The sequence below is a fragment of the Bos indicus genome, chromosome 8, assembly GCF_029378745.1.
Source record: "Bos indicus isolate NIAB-ARS_2022 breed Sahiwal x Tharparkar chromosome 8, NIAB-ARS_B.indTharparkar_mat_pri_1.0, whole genome shotgun sequence".
NCBI classification, from domain to species: domain Eukaryota; kingdom Metazoa; phylum Chordata; class Mammalia; order Artiodactyla; family Bovidae; genus Bos; species Bos indicus.
This window is the reverse complement of record NC_091767.1, coordinates 45,383,387-45,407,649: the sequence shown is the minus strand read 5'-3', so window position 1 is coordinate 45,407,649 and position 24,263 is coordinate 45,383,387. Positions and strand designations below refer to the sequence as shown.

Below are 24,263 nucleotides of genomic sequence, written 5' to 3'. Positions count from 1 at the left end.
TGCGGGAGACTTGGGTTCGATCCCTGAGTCGGGAAGATTCCCTGGAGAAGGAAATGGCAACCCACTCCAGTACTCTTGCCTGGAGAATCCCATGGAGAGAGGAGCCTGGTAGGCTACAGTCCACAGGGTTGCAAAGAGCTGGACACGACTGAGCAACTTCACTTTCACTTTCATACATCTAACTATGGGACCCCTATCAGACCCAGGTCTGACTCAAATCTACCCTCTTTCCCCTTTACCAACATGCACCAATACCTGTTAGTACACAATGTCCATTTATAAATTCTTCTTCTCTGTTCATTAAAGAGCTCTACAAGGCAACCTTTGGTATCCTTATTGAGACCCAATTCCACACGACCCCAGTCCTGTTCCCTATTTCTCTTATGTCTATATCTATAAAAACTATCAAGTAGTTCACAGAATCCACAGGGACAGGCTCAGAAATCCGGGAAGGAGCCAAGTGAACCTGGGTGCTGGGACTTCTACCAAGGTCATGCCACAGGAAAGCCAGGGCCCCGGCTGCCAGCCTTGGACGCCAGTGGCCTCTTCTGCTCGATGAAATCTAAGCTGTCCTGGCTATTCTGAATCAGCAGCTCCAGCTTCCAAGTCCTGGGCAGAGGCTTCATTGGAGAGAGGTCACGGGCTCCCACCCTGGCTGCCAGCATTCAGAAGGGCAGGCGTCTGGCCTCAGAGGCTTCCGGCTGAGGGCAGGGTCCTGCCTCTCATCAAGACACACAAGGGCAGATAAACCAATCCTCAAAATAGAGTTTAAATATGCAGATACCAGCAGCCAGAACCCAAATAAAATAGGGAAGCTAAAACATCCTCCACTTCATCCACATGTCCTCTGCAGATGTTAAGTGGAAAATCAGTCTCCCTCCTGCCCATTCCCACTACACTCAATGGACATGCCTACTCTCAACAGTTCCTTACACATCTTTTCAGGAACTTTTCATGTAACTGCAAACACACATATGATTTCCCAGACATTTTGAAAAATCACAAGTGGTACCATATACATTATTCCATTATTCCATATACTATTTACATTATACCGTGACTTTTCATGTAACATCTATTTTAAGATGCTCCATGATTCAAAGTGGTTTCCTCCCTTGCCCCAGAGAGTCACAGTTCACATAGTTGTCTGAGAGTCATATTCAGAAATTGACCACTGTGGTCTGTCGGGCCCAGAAAGCCTGGATGCAGGATAGTCAGAAGCCCCCTCAACAACTCAGACACATACTACAGTGTGTCTGAAATACACTTGGAAACACTTCAGCACAGACAGGGTAATACCATGTACATACTGACTGGTCGAGCTACATCCTCAGGATGACCAAGAATTCATATTCCAGGACACTCAGCTGGCACTTATAAAAAAAGCCACACTCCAGAAGCTGCTGCTTTTATCTTTACCTCCCAACAGCATCCAAGCAGCTTTGCTAAATGAGCAGTGACAATGGAAATGAGTTGTCCAACTGATGAAATTCTTGGCTTGCTTAATGAGCGTAAAGAATGGTAAAAATGAGTTCCCATGAAATTTATGGTAAGAATTAAAACCAACATCCCTTTTAGTTCCCGTGTTAATTAATTCTGGGACTGGCCATGCTCTTCTGCCCCTATAGTAAGCAATACTGAGAACAAAAAACAGTAACTTAGCTACTTGCTCTAAGAAACACTTGTTCCTCAAAGGTAAGATTGTGAGCCAACTAAAACAATTATCAAAACAAACAGTTTACTCATCAAATCTTCTTTCCAGGCCCTCTCCTTCATCAGCCCAGCAATCCAAAGTTACTATTTCATAGGTTTTGCTCAAATACAATCAATTCCCTATCTGGTGAGACTCACCTTACAATCTCCCAGCCAGGACTCTAAAACCCTATAAATATCCTCTCTTAGACTCAATCTTTCTGAGAACTACTGGTAAGGTGTACTCCCTTACTTCAGCAGGTCCAATAAACTTAGCTTAGCTTGATCAATAGGATTTCAGGGAATAAACAGTGATATTCGACAAGTTGTTTAGTCACTAAGTTGTGACCGACTCTAGCGACCGCGTGGATTGTAGCCCACCAGGTCCCTCTGCCCATGGAATATTCCAGGCAAGAATACTGGAGTGATTTGCCATTTCCTTCTCCAGGGGATTTTCCTGACCCAGGGATTGAATTCACGTCTCCTGCATTGCAAGCAACTTCTTTACTACTGAGCCACCTGGGAATCCCATTAGAGACAAGGGGATACAACAAATATTACAGGTAAAAAAAAAACTGTTCGTGCTGTTCTGTAAGCTCGATAAAAATTGCAGTTTATCGTTTAAGCTTGTAGAACAGAGTGCATGAACTTTTTTTTTTTTTTTTTTTGGTCTGTTGGCTAATAATTGCTTGTGTAGCAAAATTTGGTCGGAGGGCAGGGGTTCACTTTCACTGTAACAATCAACTTGGCAGGAAGGTTAATTCAAAGCCTTCACAGCTACCTGTTGCTACCAAACTAAACTTGCTAATAATGAGAGCATGAGCAAATGGCTTAGGTCATTTTGTAAAGCAAAGCCTTGATTCTTCCCAGAAAGGAGTTCCACAATTTTTTCTCATTTCTGATTTCCTCCAGGGTGAGGCAATCAGAGCAGAGAAATAACAGCTCAATTGCCAATAGATAAGTCTATTGCCAAACCCAGTCTAGGTAACTTCGTGATACCTAAATGCATATTTTGTTGCCACAGATCACTTAATGACACACTAAACTGAGAGATCAGATCTTGGAGACTGATTTCCTCAGTGAATGATGAAAAACATGCATAATGTGCTTGCCTCACCTTACATTTTGTAGTTTCCTTGTGCATTCGTGTCTTTTGTTCCTCACTGAGATCCTGAGGGATGGTTGATTTCCCACTGTACAGATGAGGAAACTGAGTGGATAAATTCCTTATCTGTTCACTGATTGAAAGTGACAAGACTAAGTCCCAAAACTTGACCTTCTGTCACCTTCTGTCTGATACTTTTGAGTCAAGGGCAAAATTCCTTAAGCTTTTGCCACTTGGGAACGGGGAAAAAAAGTAGACAGTCAGCACTAAGGAAATAACTTATGTAAATTATGTTACACACACACAGCACTGTTGGCCACAGAGAAATACCTACTAATTTGCCAGTGGAGGAGGTGATGTACTAGCACTATGAAACAAGCAATGGACTAGGAATCAAAGCTCCTAGTTTCTTTCTAATAATAGTTCATCTGTTTGGGAAGTGGACAAGCCAGTTAACTCTTGAGCCACTGGTTCATTATCTACAAAACAAGAAAAACACCTGCCATAGAAATCACACAAGAATGGTAAATGAAAGAACCTGGTAAACTCTTATGCATTATATGCATACAAGAGAGTAGTATTAATAATTCTAAAGAGTGAGAAAAGCCCTCCATTTTTATGCCTTAAAACACCAAGTGTAGGGACTTCCCTGGTGGTCTAGTGGTTAAGAATCCATGTTCCAATGCAGGGGACATGAGTTTGATACCTGGTTGGAGAACTAAGATCCCACATGCCCTGGAGCAACTAAGCCCGCTCAGCAATGAGAGAAGCCCAGGCACCACAACTATAGAAGAGCCCACATGCCGTGGCGAAGATCCGACACAGCCAAAGATAAATATAAAATACCAAGTGTGAAACAATCATATTTCACTTTATACGCAGGAGTTTACAATAACCTGGTGGAAATGAACATCTAAAGTTAAAACACCTTCCAGGTAACTAAAGAGGATTTTGGACACCTATAATATGAGAGCCAGAAGGACTCTTAAAGAAAGTGTTCTGAGTTCTCATTTTATAGAAGGGGAAATCAAGAGATTTCCCCAAGACCATCCAATAATTAGTGGTAACATGTCAGCATTAAAATGCAGGTTTCTTGAACTTTCAAACCAGGGAGTTCATTCCAAATTATTAACAACCATGAAATGTACTTGAAAGAACCAAACTGCACAAGCCAGAGCTTCAGAGTTCCTTTTATAAATGTACAGATTCCTGAACTGTGCCGAGGTATTCTGCCCTCCTCCTGTTCTTTATATCATCAGGAATGAAAGGGCCACTACCTATCCTGCACTATAACCCACCTATATGTATATTTCTGACTATCTAGTGATGCCAATTTGTCAATCTCTTTTGACAAAAGGGTCTGGATGTTCCATTACTCTTCCTGTGAGGCACAATAAGATGGAAAGAAACTGGATCCCCAAATGGTTTCATGAAGCAGGACCATCTTACCAGCCTAGCCTACTGGGACCATTAGCTGAGGGGGAATAAAACCTCTGTATACGTTATGCATGCCACTTTTTGAGGCTCTTTGGGGAATGAGGTTTTACCCTAAATACTATAATCTTGAAGTTAGAAGAGAAACTGATGGATCATTTTCTAAAAAGAGCCAATTCACTTACTTCTCCTATTTTTAGTCTAGAGTTCAAATCAACAGGACCTGCAGTTGAGAATAAACCATATACATAACCCCAGAACATCACTGGGGAAGAATCTTCTTCATTCTTGGTACTCGAGAATAAAGCTGTTTTTGATAGTCATTGAAGGTCATATTCATCCCCTCTGTTCCAAACTGACAAGAAAAATAAAAATAACTATAGCTCAAATTAGCACTTCATAAGCAACCAAAACTGTAGGCAGCGTGCCTGACTGGGCTTTCACAGTGGCGACTCTTACCAAGTATACCACCAAAGAAAAACACCCGTCACTGAGGTTGCTGCCCCAGAGTGAGACCCTTCCACTCCCTCAAACAGAAACCAATGAGTCTTAATCTTTGAGTTTCAGGAGGAAGCTGCAAAGAAAAAAAGAAAAACAAAGGCTGACCTCTAGTAGAACTTCAGCCTCGTTATATGTTCATTGTAATGCATTAGCATGCTATGACACATCACCAGCACCATGACACTTGATGATGGCCATGACAACAACTGGAAAAGCCCATGCAAGGACTGAAAAGGAGAGCTGCATTAGTTCCAGGTCCCCTGGAACTTGTTACCCCATTCTTGGATAACACATGGGTATTCTATCCACTCTTTCCAATGCCCTCCCTTTTACCTCAACTCTCCAATACATTTGGTGTCTCTCACCCAAACTGGGTTGAGAAGTTGATTTGTGAACTAGGTTCCCTCTTCTCTATCCTCTGTCCATCAATTAAAGCTTGTACTATTCCAGTCATAGCATGGTTTCATTACTGACTGTGCAAATCCAATAAGAAAATAACTTCCCTGGCTGAGACAGGGGCTCTCTACCTGGGATATCAGGTCCAGTCAACCCATTCTGCAACTATCTTACCGAGACAACTCCATTTTCCAACTGAGGTGCCTAGATAAGACAGTCTTTGAGGTCATTCCCAGCACTGAATCTATGATTTCTAAACAAATCTACAATATTTTATTAGAATGAAAAAATGAATGATAACTAGAAAAAAATAAAACCATCTTTTAAAAATGTTTAATCTTAATGGAAACTATACAAGTATTTTTGATAGAACACACACACACAAATGCACACACATACACATACCCCCAATTCCAAAACAGATACAAACATTCACAAAGTATCTCCCAACATTGTATTTTGTTCTGGCATCTGAGTATTTTATCAATAAAAGGAAGGACTTTTATTTTATCAATAAAAGAGGACTCAGTAAATGGAAGTTTCCAACTCTGAGTTTCCATGAAAACTAGAGTTTGAAGGAACTAGGTCAAACCAACCCTTCTTTGTTCAAACCAGTATAAACCTGATGTAATCACTGAAACAAACAAAAAGGAGCACAAATGCAAACAGCTCTGAAAAGGAAGTGCTCAAGTGTTCTAGACCAGTGTGCCCACAGCAACTCAAAACAGAGAACAGCCTGCCACTGGAAAGCCCCTGAAAAGCCAAAATACTCCCTAACCCCCCTAAAGTTAAAAGCAGGTAAACACAAAGTTCAGAGAACAAAAACAAGTGAGAAACATTTAGGACAAAAAGAGAAACTTTGAGAACCAGCCCAGAACCTAAACAGCTTATTGGTTGCAAGAGTAACCCCACTGTTCAAAAATAAATATGTCTTGAGCCCACTGGTCCTTGGGAGAGACCCCTGTCCTCACAGAACTGACTGACCATCTACTGGGGGTCACAGGAGAGGTTCACCCAGCAAAGCACTCAGGCTGCTCTCAGACAGAGGACCCAGTACTCATAGGTTGGGACCCAGTGAGGGGCATGGAAGAGGGGCCACTCAATCAGGGTGGTTCAGGAAGGTATCTCTCTCCCAAAATGACTGCTGAGCTGAGACCCAGAAGAGGAGGCAGCTAAACAAACAGCTCGGGGCAGATGGTCCTAGTCTCTGAAGGACAGCCTGGCTGTGCCAGGGTCAGAAGGCACCTCTGTAGGTTGAGTGTGGGATGTGCAGGTGGGTAGGGCTGTAACTAGGACCAGCTCAGCTGGTGGAAACACATGGGCACTTCTGGTTTCTCTAATGAACACAGCTTCCCACTCAAATCATCCAACCGCAGATTCCCTAAACTCACAAAGGGCAATGCTTGTGCGGTTAAAAAAAAAAAAAAGTATCCACTGGGGGGGGTTGGGGGAGGGTGGCAGAGCCACCCCATGGTGTCACTAGAGTATCCTCTCTGTTCAGAAAAGAAAACTAGACACTGGAAAGTCAAGTGGCTAGCTAGGACTCAAACTAGGAGTGTCTGACTGGCACATCAGTTTTTTTCATTTTGCTTTTTTACATAAAATCATTTGGCACAGGTTATAATGATATACAATTAAGATTCACACAGACTGTTTTTTTTCCTTTATTATACTGAGTAAGGTTCAATGGGCTTCCCTCGTGACTCAAGACGGTAAAGAATCTACCTGCAATGAAGGAGACCAAGGTTTGATTCCTGCATTGGGAAGATCCCCTGGAGAAGGGAATGGCAACCAACTCCAGTATTCTTGCCTGGAGGATTCCATGGACAGAGGAGCCTGGTGGGCTACAGTCAGTGTCTAACTCGTCAAGAGTTAGACATAACTGATTAACACATACATAAGGCTCAAATGACCTACTGATACACTCAGAAAGTTTTCCTTTGCACAATTCCTGTCAATTAACTTATCTTCTTTATAAATTGATGTTAATTAACATTTCAAAATAATCACTAAATGGCCTTCTAAATATTCTTAACAGTCAAAACACAGAAGCTCAAATGTCCAACAGACTCAACAACCAAAGGTAATACAGAAATATGACAAAAAACTACTTAGCAATTCTAACTGATAGGCATATGAAATCCTTGCTCAGGAAAACATAATAGCTACTGATATGAACTTAATTTAATATTAAACAGAAAAAGCAGGCACAACATGATACGCACAAACTGGTTACAACTTTGTCACAAAGTTCATATACTTATCAACAAAGATGAGAAATACATTTTTATTGGGGTTATTTTCAGTTAAAATTGCTTGAGCTCACAGAATAAATTCACAAGACACCTTTCCATAAGAAAACAGTGTTAAAGAAAGAAATGTTTTAAAAGGTGGACTTTCTTAATATCTATCTAGAACAAGTAGTCACTCTCCTCACCATTTGAAATTTTAAAAGTACAAATAGCATTAGATTAGATAGTTTTCTGCTTTTAATTTATTTAAATACTTGAGGGTCACTGAGCATTTCAATAATGACCCAATGGAAAAGGACAGTGCAAAGATGACGCATATAGTGAAAGACTAGCATAAACACTGAACACCGTCAAACATTTTTCTGCAGAGACTGTAACCTAGAGAGTTGTTGCAAAACAAACCCCAGCACACGCCACAAGATTCATCCAAAGCTTCCTTTTCTCCTATCCTGCTGTCTAATATATTAAAATACTGCATCAGTAATTTGTTCCTTCTGGAAATATTAGCAAAGAGATGTGAAATGTTATAAAATGTTGCCTGCATTGTCTTCTGGGTCTGAAAACTCTCCAGGTTAGTTTTTCAAGACCATCAACACAGTACCATTATTCTCATTGTATTTTAAAATGAGCTTCTCCTACTTGTATGTAAGAATTTAACTAGTTTTATATTTGTACCCATCACCTTGCAAACAGTAGTCTGAAGGACGACAGTCTGGCTATATTAAGTATATTTACAGAATGAATTTAGAAAATCATTTAATCCTATTTTGAAATGGATGGGAGAAAAATAAGAGGAGATGCAATACAGAAAAAATAATTTTAAATTATACTTCATATCAAATTCCTAGATCCTCTACCTCATCCTTGTACGTTAGCCTCTCTGCGCATTTGTCTATTTTTTATAACATTTACTGATCAAAAGGACACAGCAAATAAAAACAAAGGATGAACTGCACACTTTAAAATGGTTCATTTTATACTATGTGAGTTTTACCTCAATACCTTAAAAGAGAACAAAGTCTACTGCCATGAAAATATATGTGATAAAATATAATAGATGTGATAAAGAGAGAATATAGGGAATCTAAGCAAGGAATTTCTGAGATTATCCAACCAAAACATTATAACAATAAAAAATAATGTATTCATGATTGAAGCCGAGATTTCCTTTAAAAGAATGAGAAAGAAAAAGAATGTGGAGAACCTCCTCAAGACTGGCTAAGAGTTGATAATTGTTGAAGTTGAATGACCCGTACAGGGAGTCTATTATATCATTCCCTCCACTTCTGTGTATGTTCAAAATGTTCAGAGTAAGCCGTTTAGTTTTGCTTTGCTTTGTGTTTGTTATATCTTTACAATAGAGCTAATCCTGGAACTTGAAACACACATATAGCAAAATTATCATCTCACTTTACTGTTATGAGAACATCTGGATAACAGTGTCCATTGTTAACTTATTTTTTTAAGGAACAAGAAAGCTTTAGCATTTCAACAGTTTGTTTCTATAGACTTCATAAATTGCACATTTTACAAAGGGTAAAAATTTATAAGATCAGTACATACCAGGAGTATCATAGGTCGCTTCCATGTTGTTAATCCTATGATTCCAGAGAGTATCACCTACAAGGATAAACAGTATCAGAAATCTAGAAAAGTTCCAATAACTAATCCCCGATCTCTAAAGTATATATATATATATATTTTTTTTTTTTTTTTTTTGAAACACATATGGTCAATTTATTTCTAACAAAAGAACCAAAGCAACTCAAGGTGGAAAGATCATTGTTTCCGTAAATGGAGCTAAAATTGATATTCATACAGGAAAAAAAAATGAACCTTGATCCCTACCCCACAACAAATATAAAAATTAACTCAAAGTTTATTGAGATCTAAATATAAATGCTAAAGCTTATGAAACTTTTAGAAGGAAACATGGAAGATTACCATCACGACCATGGGAATAAGCAAAGACATTTTAAAATTGAATTACATCAAAAATTAAAAACTTCTTAAAAAGCAACATAGGTTGGAGATAATGTTCTCAACACATATATCTGACAATGAGTTATACATAGTATCCATTAAAAATTCTCATGACTCAATATTAAAAGCAAAAGACTTGAACAGACACTTTACAAAGACATACAAATGGTCAATAATCACATGAAAAATTCAACATCATTAGTAATCAGAGAAATACAAATTAAACCGCCATGAGATAGCACTAATTAACCACTATAAATGGCTATAATTTTAAAATTCTGACAATGCCAAATATTGAGAGAATATGGTGAGAATGTGGAGCAATCAGAAATTTCATTCATAAATAGTGGAAGCATAAAATGATGAAGCCACTTTGGAAAGGTCTCTGGCAATTTCATATAAAAACTAAACCTATATCTCTCTTACAATCCAGCATTCCATTCCTCATTATTGTACCAAGAGAAATAAAAAACAAATGTCCACCAAAAAAAGACCTGCACAGAATATATATAACAGGTTATTCATGATAGCCAAAAACTAGAAACAATCGAAATATCCATCCAAGGGTAAACAAATTATAGAATACCCGTAGGAAAGAATACAACTCAGCAATGAAAGAAATTACTAATACATCTAACAGCAACATGAATTTCAAAAACATGATCCTGAACAATAGATACCAGGCATAAAAAAGCGTACTTCCTGCTCTGATTCTATTTACAAAAAGTTCTTTTTTTTAATTAATTTTATTTTTAAACTTTACATAATTGTATTAGTTTTGCCAAATATCAAACTGAATCCGCCACAGGTATACATGTGTTCCCCATCCTGAACCCTCCTCCCTCCTCCCTCCCCATACCATCCCTCTGGGTTGTCCCAGTGCACCAGCCCCAAGCATCCAGTATTGTGCGTCGAAACTGGACTGGCATCTCGTTTCATACATGATATTTTACATGTTTCAATGCCATTCTCCCAAATCTTCCCACCCTCTCCCTCTCCCACAGAGTCCATAAGACTGTTCTATACATCAGTGTCTCTTTTGCCATCTCATACACAGGGTTATCGTTACCATCTTTCTAAATTCCATATATATGCGTTAGTATACTGTATTGGTGTTTTTCCTTCTGGCTTACTTCACTCTGTACAATAGGCTCCAGTTTTATCCACCTCATTAGAACTGATTCAAATGTATTCTTTTTAATGGCTGAGTAATACTCCATTGTGTATATGTACCACCGATTTCTTATCCATTCATCTGCTGATGGACATCTAGGTTGCTTCCATGTCCTGGCTATTATAAACAGTGCTGCAATGAACATTGGGGTACACGTGTCTCTTTCCCTTCTGGTTTCCTCAGTGTGTATGCCCAGCAGTGGGATTGCTGGATCATAAGGCAGTTCTATTTCCAGTTTTTTAAGGAATCTCCACACTGTTCTCCATAGTGGCTGTACTAGTTTGCATTCCCACCAACAGTATAAGAGGGTTTCCTTTTCTCCACACCCTCTCCAGCATTTATTATTTGTAGACTTTTGGATTGCAGCCATTCTGACTGGTGTGAAATGGTACCTCATAGTGGTTTTGATTTGCATTTCTCTGATAATGAGTGATGTTGAGCATCTTTTCATGTGTTTGTTAGCCATCTGTATGTCTTCTATGGAGAAATGTCTGTTTAGATCTTTGGCCCATTTTTTGATTGGGTCATTTATTTTTCTGGAGTTGAGCTGTAGGAGTTGCTTGTATATTTTTGAGATTAGTTGTTTGTCGGTTGCTTCATTTGCTATTATTTTCTCCCATTCTGAAGGCTGTCTTTTCACCTTGCTAATAGTTTCCTTTGATGTGCAGAAGCTTTTAATTTTAACTAGGTCCCATTTGTTTATTTTTGCTTTTATTTCCAATATTCTGGGAGGTGGGTCATAGAGGATCCTGCTGTGATGAATGTCAGAGAGTGTTTTGCCTATGTTCTCCTCTAGGAGTTTTATAGTTTCTGGTCTTACGTTTAGATCTTTAATCCATTTTGAGTTTATTTTTGTGTATGATGTTAGAAAGTGTTCTAGTTTCATTCTTTTACAAGTGGTTGACCAGATTTCCCAGCACCACTTGTTAAAGAGATTGTCTTTAATCCACTGTATATTCTTGCCTCCTTTGTCAAAGATAAGGTGTCCATATGTGCGTGGATTTATCTCTGGGCTTTCTATTTTGTTCCATTGATCTATATTTCTGTCTTTGTGCCAGTACCATACTGTCTTGATAACTGTGGCTTTGTAGTAGAGCCTGAAGTCAGGTAGGTTGATTCCTCCAGTTCCATTCTTCTTTCTCAAGATCGCTTTGGCTATTCGAGGTTTTTTGTATTTCCATACAAATTGTGAGATTATTTGTTCTAGCTCTGTTAACGTATATATTTTTAAAAATACATGAAATTCAAAGGCCTTTACCTCAAACATTTAATATTCCTATTGATTACATGGGCCCTGGTAGACCATCTTGGACTATCTTTCATGTCCATGGTCCTAAAATGTTTTCACTGACTGTATGTTTTTTCTTAAGGTCAGTTAAGAACACACAAACAGAAAGTAGCCTACCTTATAATAAATGAAGCAATGAGTATTTCCCATCCAGGCTTCTGGCCCTCAGTAGCACCTAATCTGTAGCCAAAGTCAGCCTCATAAGAAGAACATTTGGGGCTTCCCTGGTGGCTCAAGGGTAAAGAATCTGCCCATCAATGCAGGGGACAGGGGTTCAATTCCTGGTCCGGGAAGACATGGAACAACTAAGCCCATTCACCACAACTACTGAGCCTGTGCTCTAGAGCCAGTGAGCCACAGCTACTGAAGCCCGCTCACCTGGAACCCATGCTCCATAAGAAAAGCCACTACAGTGAGAAGCCTGCATACCTCAACTAGAGAATGGGCCCTTTCACCACCAACTAGAGAAAGTCCAAGTGCAGCAACAAGACCCCGTGCAGCCATAAGTAAAAAAATAAAAGTCGTTTTTGTTTAAAAAAGAAGAAGAATGCCCGGCCACAACCCTCCCTTCATTAGGTGGGTACCCATCCTACATGCGTGCGTGTTAAGTTACTTCAGTTGTTTCTGACTCTGCAACCATAGGGACCGCAGCCCTCCAGGCTCCTCTGTCCATGGGATTCTCTAGGCAAGAATACTGGAGCAGGTTGCCATTTCCTTCTCCGAGGATCTTCCCAACTCAGGGATAGAACTCACGTCTCTTAAGTCTCCTGCATTGGCAGGTGGGTTCTTTACCACTAGTGCCAACTGGGAAGCCCCATCCTTCATGGGGCAAGTCAATTCCTCAAAATGGTAAACAAGGCCTTTCAGGATCTTCTCCTGCCTACTTCTCAAGCCTGGTTTCCACATATCCCTGGTCCACCCACCACACACCCTCCTTCCAGGCATACTTGTCTTTCCTCAGACTGGCTAGGCTCTAGACATTCTAGGACTCCGTGCTTCTCTTTGCCACTGAAATCTCTCAGCTCCCCTCCACTCTCCTGCCTGAGAACGCCTATGCATTATGCAAGGTCCCAACTCACAGTCACTTTCTCTGTTAATCCTTATTAATCTCAACACCTCACCCTCCTAGAAGCCCTCTACACATAATTTTTCTCCCCCCAAAATATCGTATCATTTTTGTCTTGCCCACTGACTGTGAACTCCTGTCTTGTCTCTCTGAATCCCCAGCTCCTAGTACAGCACTTGTCACACGATTGGCAATTTGAAAATGTTCTTGAACACTTATTCCACAAAGGGGGCGGGAATACAGTGAGAAATATCTCATGTTGCAGAATGATATGTCAGTAAACAACCTAAACATCCTCAGTAAAGAAGAACCAGCATTTTGCCAAAGCGCAAGGTGGAAGCCACCATCAGCCCTTTAAATAACACAGTTCATAAGCAGGTCAGAAAGGATGAGCAAAGTAATTATTCAGCCCAGGGACATTCTGATGCCATCGGAACACATTTATCTTTGTGTATGCAGTAAAGTGAATCTCCTGAAGGCAGTTATGAGGACTTTCTTTCAAATGCACTTTTTACCAAAATCACTCCAATGCACTATTTCACAAGAACTTCTTCTTTAACTCTAAGGATTACAGGGCCACTTGAAATCCAAAGCTCATAGGCCTGCTTGCAACACTCTCAATTCTCCATTTATTGACTGCAGGCAATCATTTCACAACAAACCAGCAGAGGACAAGTCTACCCACTTATATCGAGGACGAGAAATACATATGGGCAGACAGGGGACTGCTTCTTTGTATATATCTAGGTTTAAACATACTATCAGCAGCCTGTTTTGTGCACTATATACTTTCATCATCTTAAATTCAATAGGATATTTCCTTCCTTTAAATGATTTCTTCCAGGAAACATACTTGGTGGGGCTCGTCTAGACCAGGGGTCCCCAACCCCTGGGTGAGTACTGGTCTGTGGCCTGTTAGGAACCGGGACACACAGCAGGAGGTAAGCAGAGGACCAGTGAATGAAGCTTCATCTGTATTTACAGCCACTCCCCACTGCTTGCATTACCGCCAGAGCTCTGCCTCCTGTTAGATCAGGGGTGGCATAATAAACATAAAGAGCATCAGTCATTCTGAAATTATCCCCTCCCCATCTGTGGGAAAAACTGTCTTCCACAAAACCAGTTCCTGGTGCCCAAAATGTTGGGGACTGCTGGTCTAGAGGGCCTGGGCTGCTTCTACTTACAACCTGGAACTTGAAATCCATGAGGCCTTGTGGTTCAGGTTCCCTACCTGGATTTTAAGTATACACACACAGGCACAGGGGTGTGATTCTTACCAAAAAAATCATAAAAGACACTCCTCCTCCTCTTCTTTTTATCTCTCAACAAATACTTCATTGGAAATCACTTCATGCTTACCGGACTAGCTCTTATTCATTTCCATTTAATGGCTACATAATATTCCTTTGTATAGCCAGCACCTAATATATTCAATCATCTGCATATTCATGGGTATTCACTCTTTTTTCAATTTATTACCCTTACTAACAATGTTGCAATAAACATCAAGGACATATATCCTTACAAACAAGTGCTTTTCATTTCTGGGACATTTACAAAAAAGTCCCAGGAGTAGTATTGCTAAAGTTGAAAGGAGCATATGTGTATAAATAAATACATGAATAAATAAAATATTTTGATAGATCGTGACAGAAACAATTTCAAATGAAGGGTCTCTGGGACAAAAGAACTAAGCTTTCTTTATTTTTTTCTTTTAGGGAGAACTTAGCACATATGAGCAAGTGAAAGTGAAGTCTCTCAGTCGTGTCTGACTCTTTGTGACCCCATGGACTGTAGCCTACCAGGCTTCTCCATCCATGGGATTTTCCAGGCAAGAATACTGGAGTGGGTTGCCATTTCCTCCTCCAGGAGATCTTCCCAACCCAGGGATTGAACCCAGGTCTCCTGCATTGTAGGCAGATGCTTTATCATCTGAGCCACCAGGGAAGTCCATGTATGAGCAAACTAAATTTAAAACATAATTGTTAAAAAAGTACAAAATGTATTTGACAAATAAGAAATATCAATAATCTCAAAATATATATGACAAAAAAACGTTAAGACCTCAGTAGTAAGAAATAAAACCTTATTGAACAATATTAAATAAAGATCCAAATAAATCAAGACCTATACCACATTCATGAGTTGGAAGACAAAATACTTAAAGATATCATTTCCATTTGAATTGTTCTGCAGACTTAGCACACACCCACTTTAAATTTCAGGAGGATTTTTGCAAACAGCACTTTTTATGGATGCTTCAAGAAACTATATTCCAGTCGTAGGTGGGGAGTTGTTCAGCCCTGAACCCTGCAACAAAGTCTCACGCCAGCTTCTACTCAGTTTCTCCCTTTCTTTAAGCTTAAGTAAGCCCTAACACATGAGAGAAACTCTGTGACTGATGAGATGGAGAAGGGGAAGCAGAGGAAGTAGGACTGCATAGGTAGAAGCCCTGGAATGTTGAACAAAAGTGTTGCAGCTAGGGATGAATCCTTTAAGAGCTCAAGACTTAAGAAATGGAGGTTCACATTTTGGGGAAAGGTGTGGAATTCATGATTGGGGAGAGGGGATGGGACGTGAAAAGGAAGATACAGTGTATTCAATACCTCCACTCTCCTCAGGGGCAGCAGCAGCTGGACTTGCATCAGAAGGGACTCAAGAAGGGCCCTAACACTGGCCTTTCATTACTCCATAATGCTACTATTTGTTCAATTGTGTTTTACACTCACGCACAATCTCATGAGGACTTGGATCTCTGAATATTTACTCAAGTATCACTAAAGGCTGCTCATAGGGGCACTCAGTTAGTTATGGCCGGAGTCAATGAGTGAATGAGTGGATAAAGAATAAATGAATGAATGAAGGTCAAAAACAGGAAATCAACTTGCTCAAAGATGACTGTGTAAGCCTAAACACACTTTCACTCCTGTGCTTCTTAAAAGAGTAGAGCAACAGTAAAAAGCAACTCCATTAGCATTCTTTCTGCCCAGTGCAAGATACAACATGCTCTGAATAAATAGGGAAGAACCTATTTTCTAATATCAAGTTATCTCTATATTATTATAATGAGATTTATTACAAGTTTGGTTTCACTCACTTGAAACCCACTCCTTGTAGCTCATAGTGAAAAGCAGAGACCTTTCTTTTTTTCTAACATTGTAAAGAAGGATATTTAGATACTCCAGGCAAGAATCATTGTTACCCACCATATATTGTGAATGTACCTGAACTTTTCAGCTTAAAAATCAAATCACTAAAGTCTAAAGCATATATTAATAATTCTACTACCCTATTCTTCTGTTTTAATCCATTAACACATGCGTACTCAGTCACTTCAGTCACGTCTTTACAACCCCACGGACTGTAGCTCACCAGGCTATTCTGTCCATGGAATTACCTGGCAAGAATACTGGAGTGGGTTGCCATTTCCTGCTCCAGGAATCCAATAACATGCTGCAGTGCAAAAATGTTCTGAACTCTGAATTGTTCATTGAAAGTTGTTGTATCTAAATACAGAGTTAAAAAAAGGTCATATTATAGACATCCCATATTTACCTTGTAAAAAAACACAATATTCACACCTCTTAATAACCTATCTTGCCCTATAGCTTTTATATTGGGAATTTTTTTTTAATGTATATGTGCATGTATCATTCTTTATCTGCCCAGGGCAACTCAGTAAAAGATCTGACAAAGTGGACAACTGGGTATTTCTTGTGTATGCTTGTTGGTTACCACAATATCCCACAGAACAAAACACAAAAACTAATCTGTTCACCTTACCTTAATTAAATATTATCCTTATGTTTAAAAAACACTGACAGAAGTTCTAGTATGTACCAGGCCTGGTGTTAGTGCTCAGCAACAAAGCATTTTCCTAAATGTTCTCTAATTATACTTTAACAAAATCAACTCTGAGGCAAGAATCATCTCACTCATTTTTATAGATGAGTAACTGAGGCTGAGAGGCTGAACATTTGCTCAAGAACTTATGACTCTGCTGTTGTGTAAAATAAAGGACCAAAGAAAATGAAATTCATCTCAAAGTTTATACTTTAAAAAACTGCTGCAATATTAAAGTAGTACTTGATGACCACGATAGAAAAAATGTATGTACTATTGTTTGGTTGAGATTTTAGAATTTTTGTGTTAGTTTCCCCTTTGAACCATTCACTTTTTACATTTTGTCATTGTAAAACTTTTTAAAGATTAACCTTAAGCTTCACCAATGTCTGTGTCTTTATAAGGAACTGGAATCTTGCCAAAGAATCACAGAATCAAGGGAGGAGTGACCATGAGCTCAGGTCAGTGACTTCAACACAGAGACATGAATGATGATAAATGCCATTAGGGTCCCCAGAGAAGAACAAAAAATAGTAACTAATTCTCTACCACTTGCCTGAAATATCTCCCAAGGATCCTACATGTCATTAGGGTCAGGAATTTTGGTTTTTGAGGGAGACAGAAAACAATGCAATTCTCTCTACTCTTTCATTAACCTAAAAGTGTGGTAGGCTGGTCTCTGTAATCCCAGTGGGATCTAAGTAATATTAACTAACTATGCCTCCAAACCGGGAGCCAAGACAGCACGGACTGAACACGGACATTCAAATCCTCCCTGTGCCACCCACCTGGATCAAACTTCAGTATGTTTTTAAAGTGTCTAATCTCTTAGCTTCATGAACTTCGGGAATAATAATAGATTGAGTCATTAGTCAAGGACATCATCAAGGAAACAGATGATCATAGAGTGCCCCCCCAAAAATAAGCACATTAAAAACACTCCCTTCAAGTTGCTGAAAGTTAAGAATGTGAAGTATGGGGAAAGAGTCTTTATAGGACTTGCTAATTCTTAAATATATATTACAACAGGTAAAATACGCCTTCACGGTTCAGACAAGTGAAGGAAGCCTCCAAATCTCAGGCTGAAGGTGAGACTAGTTACAGGAGTATACATTGGAAAATATCCTTAACTACAGTGTGTTTAACAAAATGGTCCTTTCAAAAAAAAAAAAAATTAAAAAAAAAAACAAAATGGTCCTTTCAAATGAATCTGTTGCTGTTGTTGTTTAGTCCCTCAATCATGTCCAACTCTTTGCAATCCCATGGAACACAGACAGCAGGGTTCCTCTGTCCATGGGATTTTCCAGGCAATAATAGTGGAGTATGTTGCCTTTTCCTTCTCCAGGGGATCTTCCTGACCCAGGGATTGAACCCCGGTCTCCTGCATTGCAGGCAGATTCTTCACCATCTGAGCCAACAGGAAAGCCACCAGAGAAGCCTCAGATGAATATATTTGGCTCCTAATTTTGTATCAAATATATGAGCAAAACTTTTATTGAAGCCAAAAGATTTGCTGATTTAGTTGCTATAGCAGACTCAGGCATATAATGGTTATTCAAAACTTGAAATAGGATATCTTTCTACTGTGTTCTTACGTGGGTTTGAAGTAACCTTAGACTTAAGTTGGCACTTGGAGAAGGCAATGGCACCCCACTCCAGTACTCTTGCTTGGAAAATCCCATGGACGGAGGAGGCTGCAATCCATGGGGTCGCTAAGAGTCAGACACGACTGAGCGACTTCACTTTCACTTTTCACTTTCATGCACTGGAGAAGGAAATGGCAGCCCACTCCAGTGTTCTTGCCTGGAGAATCCCAGGGACGGGGGAGCCTGGTGGGCTGCCGTCTATGGGGTCACACAGAGTTGGACACGACTGAAGTGACTTAGCTTAGCATAGCACATAAGCTGGCACTGCCACTCAACTACCTACTTTCATAGGCCAGTCAAAATTCTGAGTGATAAATAAAACATTATAGCCATACAATGGATGCTCATTTGGTTATAAACAGAAATGAAGTACTGATACATGCCACAACATGGATGAACCTTGAAAATGTTATACCAAGTGAAAGAAGCCAGGCACAAATGACTTCATTTATATGAAAGGTCCAGAATAACAAATCCATAGAGACAGAAAGTGAGTAGTTGCTTGCTGATAAGGGAGTAAGGGAGAAAAGGGGTGTGCCTGCTAATGGGTACAGGGTTTCTTTTGGGAAGTGATGAAAATTTTCTGAAATTGATCATGGGGGTGGTTGCAAAACTGTAATTTAATAAAATTCATTGAATTGCACACTTTAAACGGGTGATTTAAGTAGATTTAAATGGAATGTGAATTATATCTCAACAAAAGTGTTCATTAAAAAAATTCTGCAAGCTTCAAGTCATAATTTTTTTAAGTTTTCATAAAAACTTTAGCTGTAATTAAATTAGTTACAATGTGCTATCAAGCCCTTCCCCTTTAACTATTAAGTCTCTTTCTTTTAGAAATACATTGTGACATAGTTAATGTTGAAATTACAATGATGGAGATTTGCCTTAAAATAATCCAGTGGGTGTTACAAAGGGAGAATGAGTCTGAGTATACAGTGATCGTGTAAGTGTTGATAACTACTAAAGTTGGGTAATGGGTCACTGGTGGAGGGTGGTCATTATACTATTCTTTCAACATGTGTTGAAATTTAAAATTTTCACAATAAAATAGTAAAGTGGAGTGAGGTTCTTAAGACTTCCTGGTCACTTCTACGCTATCTCTCTAGTCCACTTAGATTTTCTTTTTAAAAATACAGATGTACTGAAATACAGATAAAATGATGTCTGAGGTTTGTTTCACAATAACACGGGAAGTGAATCTGACAAACAGACTGGAGAGCATGCTGAAACTCCTTTCTACCCTGCTTGGAAAGCCCATCCTTCTGGAGTTAACAGAACACAGAGGGAACTCCCTGGTGGTCCAGTGGTTAGGACTCCACACTTTCCCTACCAAGGACCTGGGTTCAATCTCTGGTTGGGCAACGAAGATCCCACAAGCCACCCAGTGCAGGGGGAAGAGGAGGACACACAGAGCCAGCAACAGAACCAGGAAGAGGTACAGATAAAAGAGTGTGCAACAAGTGGGTTAGGGGCATATGAAAATTCACTGTACAGTCTTTTAATAAATTTAAATTTTTCCATAAAGAAGAGTTAAAAAAAAAACAACAAAAAACCACCTCTCACACACACAAATTCAAAAGGTATGCTACTGCTGAGACTCTTGTCCCGCAAAAGAGTTATGGGACTTAAGGCCATTCTCAAATCCTATTCCGTTGTTCTGGACATGCAGTATCTGTTGGTTCTGTTGTCACCGCAAATTCTGAAGACAACCTCAGAAACAGGCCACAGAAAATAACAGTTCCAAGTTTCATATAGAGCTGGGGGGCATAGAGTGGAAAAAGGACCCTATAGAAGAGACTTAGTTCCAAATCACTGATTCTTTCCCTGCTCTGGTTTGCTGGGTCCTGGGGACAAGAACATGCCCAGCCAGCAGGCCCAAACTAGTAGCCTTTGCCATCTGATGCGTGCGTATGTGCTAAGTTGCTTCAGTTGTGTCCGACTCTTTGTAACCCTATGGACTGTAGCCCACCAGGTTCCTCTGTCCATGATATTCTCTGGGCAAGAATACTGAAGTGGTTAGTTCATCAAATCTAACCATGGCTCAAATGACATCTAAAATGCATTTACCTCTGATATAATTCACAATAGTACACTGATTTAGGGGTTTAATTTTAGGAGAGAAAAAATAGTTTTCAATAATCCTAAACTAGCTATCTTTGACAAGACAAGAGATTATGATTTTACAAAGAGCAAATCCCTAAAATATAGGCAAGAGTCACTTCTGGCCCAGGGTACTTAGAGAAATTAAATGCACCCATTATTTGGCTGAATTTAGTCTGACAAGTGGACTAAGAAGCAAGACAGATCCAATCCCTACCTACCCTGTTGAGAATATTCCTCCCCGTGAAGTTTTAAAGAACTCCCAGAAGCCTGTGGGAGAGCCCAAGGGCAGGGCTAGGAGGGGGGATTTCTTTTATATGTTGCACATATAAAAGATTGTGAATTCCACCCACCATAGCACAGGCCGTACCACAAGATCATCCAGCATCAAAATAAGGAGAACAAACTGGCATCAGTTTAAGTATAAAAACCAGGCCAGGCTCTACATACCTAATGTTCTTACAGTTCTTATTCAAACAATTACTTTGGGTTCAATTCGTTCTCCCTATAATCTTAAAATTCTTTGGTTCCCATGTGGCTCCTTGATAAAGAATCCACCTGCTAATGCAGGAGAATGCAGGAGACCCTGATTGGATCCCTGGGTGGGGAAGATTCCCTGGAGGAGGAAATGGCAACCCACTCCAGTATTCTTGCTTAGGAAATCCCAAGGGCAGAGGAACCTGGTGGGCTATAGTCCATGGGGTTGCAAAGAGTCGGACAGGAGTGAGCAACAACCACCACCATATTCTTAAAATTGGTCTTGAAAGTGGGTTTGTGTGGACTTGCAAGGACCACCCAATGCTTTTAGGTATCCTACATTCATTACAGATCTCAGTAAGAACTATAGGCATTGCCAGGCTTTTAGATTTAATTTAGAGAAAGACTGTTTGCTTTACATATTCATCTTCCACAATCACTTCACGAAGACCTGTTTCCAAGTCTCTCAATCCCCAACAAACATCAAGACACTGATTGCCTTGGAAGCTGTGAAATCTTTTGGAAGCAAGGATGCTCCAGGGCAGCACATTTTTGCCCGACATCAGCCTTCTCTGTTGGAGGCGCCAGTCCCGTAGGGCCAGTGGCAGAGCCGGGTAGACATCTCCAAGCTCATCCACATGATGGCTTCATGTTCTCAAGAATTAAATTCTGCCTAGCAGTTTGTTTGGCTCCGGGAACCCAGTGCGGGCCTAGGGCCCTCCTTTAACGACCAAGTACACGGCAAGTTAACACACACTGTTACTACCTCTTGAGCTCGTCCCCCAAACACAGTGGAGTTACTTTACACCAGACACTTCATGTTTACGTTTGCCTCAGTGCAGAATAAAAGAAGTGACGTGCCCCAACCTGTCACTTCATCCATCCCACAATACCCCTACTGTGTGCCTGGCACTGCTGATAAACTGGTGAACAAAACAGGTCGAGAGCCTTGCCCTCCCGGTGCGGACGCTGTCAGCGAAGTAAACACTCAATGGCTGAAAGAAGTTTACTCATTTTCTTCCCGCTTTTTTTTTTTTTTGCCACCGACCCCCATCCTTCCAATCTCCCCAAGGGCTGGAAATCAAGTTTATCCTATTAGTTTGACAGGAATAACAAAACCCGTTAGTCTACATGAAATAGACACCGTCCAGGTGCAACCCAATTCACCATGGAACTCCACTCTCTTTACGTCTTTTTTTGTTTTCAGCCTCAACGGCCCAAAACCTTCAACCAGTCTGAGAGGTTCTCCTCCCCAAGTGCAGCCCTGGGACGATCAATCACGAGGCAGTGGAGGGAACCGGCCCAAGATCCCTGCTCCCCGCGGTGAGCGGGGCGCGCGCGCGGCACTCACCGAGGAGCCGGCCCAGAACGGGCACGAGTTCTTCACCTGCGGGGAGCTGCTCAGCGACAGCGCCCCAAAGCTGAGTGCCACCATGCAGCAGCCCAGGATCAGCTGCAGCAGACCGAGCGACAACAGCAGGCGAGCGGGCAGCAGCGCGGAGCCCGGAGCTCCGGCCGCGGCGGCGGCCCGGCGAGAAGAGAGCGCAGGCGGCGCGGCCAGCACCCCGGTAGCCCCGCAGCGAGGCCGCGCCGGGGGCTGCAGCGCAGCCCGGGGCCAGCGCGGCCGTAGTGGGGGTAGCGGCGGCTCCTGGGCGGCGGCCGCCGCGGCGCCCGGGCCCCCGGCCTGCGGCCCGCCGGAGAGCCCGGCCACCGGGCAGCAGGAGCCCGGGAGCACCACAGGCAGGGACATGGACAAGCGGGGAAGGAGCGGCCGTTGGCAGCGGGCAGAGGGCGCGGAGAGGAGCCGCCAGCGCCGCGCTCTGAGCACGCGGGCGGGCTCAGACGCGGAGGGGGCGGGAAGAAAATGCGCACGGCCCAACCACTTGCTGCCGCAGCAGCCGCCGCCACCGCCGCCGCCGCCTCTGCTCCCGCCGGCCGCACCCACCTGCCAGCCGGCGGGTCGGCCTCCGGCCTCCCGAGCGCGCCCCACTCCCACACCCCGCCCCACTCCCACACCACGCACGCCCTGAGGTCCCGCCGCGCAGCGCCTGCACCCTTTGGGGCTCCGCCAAACCAGCGCTCTCTCCCGGGGCTCCGGAAGAGGTGCCCCAATTTTAAAACAGGTTCCCTCAGGCTAGGAGGGAACTGCGGTCTGTGCGCGGAGATATCGACAGCCAACAAGCTGGGGCGCGACAGGAGCGCCGCAGGAGCGCTGGGGACCCTCGCCCCTTTCCGGCCCAGCCGCGAGCGCGACTCTGGCGACCTTTCATACGAAGGCAGCCCGGCTTTAAACTTTTCCCCCGCCTAGAGGAAGGATGGCAGGAAGAGAGCTGTGGGTAACTTGGTGGGAAAAGTCTAAGCCTCAGGGTTTCGGGAAAGGACGACGCAGAGCAAAGTCACCGTTCGCGTGGGGTTTCCCGGCGCTGACTGCTCTGCAGCCCCTCCGCCTGGGAAGTTGGGAGGTGGGGAATGAGGGGTAGGGGTGCCTTCCTGGCACCGACGTAGGAGTGGGCAGGAGGCCAAGGTTTCCTTGGAAGTATCCGGCATCCAGAAAGACAACCAACGGCCTGGAGCGTTGGCAAGGGTTACTATATACACTCTGTGGCCGTCTCACCTTGACTCCTGAGCTGTATTAGGCATCATCTGGTAGAACATAGAATCCCAGACTTTCAAAGAAATGGCCTCATAAAATTCTAATCTGTTTTTGGTAATTTATAAAATATATTTAGAACTTAAAAAGAAATGATTTGCCTTTGTAAAATTTTATTTCCTAATGGTAGGAATTCTTATGTGTTGAAAGTGTTTTTATACATAAAATGATTATAATAGAATTTTTCCAGGTTAAGAACCAGAGCACTGTCACTCTGCAGAAAGTCAGTCTCATTATTAGGTGAGTAATAAGTAAGGGGAGGGTATTTTATATCCTCCTGCCCACCAAACCAAAGGAAACGTGTATCCGTTTTTATGCTCTGCTTACAAAGGCTGTATTTATTTTGTTCATTACTTACTGCAACTCACAATGGAATGCACTGCCAATGTGCATGTGTGTTTACATGTACACTTTTTGAATTATTAAAGCACCTGTGATTAATAGTCTCAAGGACTTCTTTTACAAACTCCTTTTGGAAATAAACTTCAAATCCTGGAAAGAAAAAAAGGAGTTGTCTTTTAAAATAAACGTTTGAAGTATGTGATTTCATGCACTTTAAAACATCGTACGGTAGGTATTCTTAAATTGCAAGTAATGTTAGATTGAAAGTTTCTCGTGTGCCAGATTATACATTTTAATTTATGCACAAGCTT

General features: G+C 41.6%; 1 protein-coding gene across 1 annotated transcript in view; it reads right to left on the bottom strand.

The window, feature by feature from the left end:
- Window positions 1–22,765, bottom strand: part of ENTREP1 (endosomal transmembrane epsin interactor 1) — a 76,495-nt gene extending 53,730 nt beyond the window's left edge. The window contains exons 1-2 of the mRNA XM_070794239.1: window positions 22,312–22,765; window positions 8,944–9,000 (exon numbers count right to left, since the gene is read on the bottom strand). Coding sequence (XP_070650340.1) covers window positions 8,944–9,000; window positions 22,312–22,710 — 456 coding nt within the window. The 5' untranslated portion in view covers window positions 22,711–22,765. The remainder of the gene's footprint in view (window positions 1–8,943; window positions 9,001–22,311) is intronic.
- Between the last annotated feature and the right edge of the window lie 1,498 nt (window positions 22,766–24,263).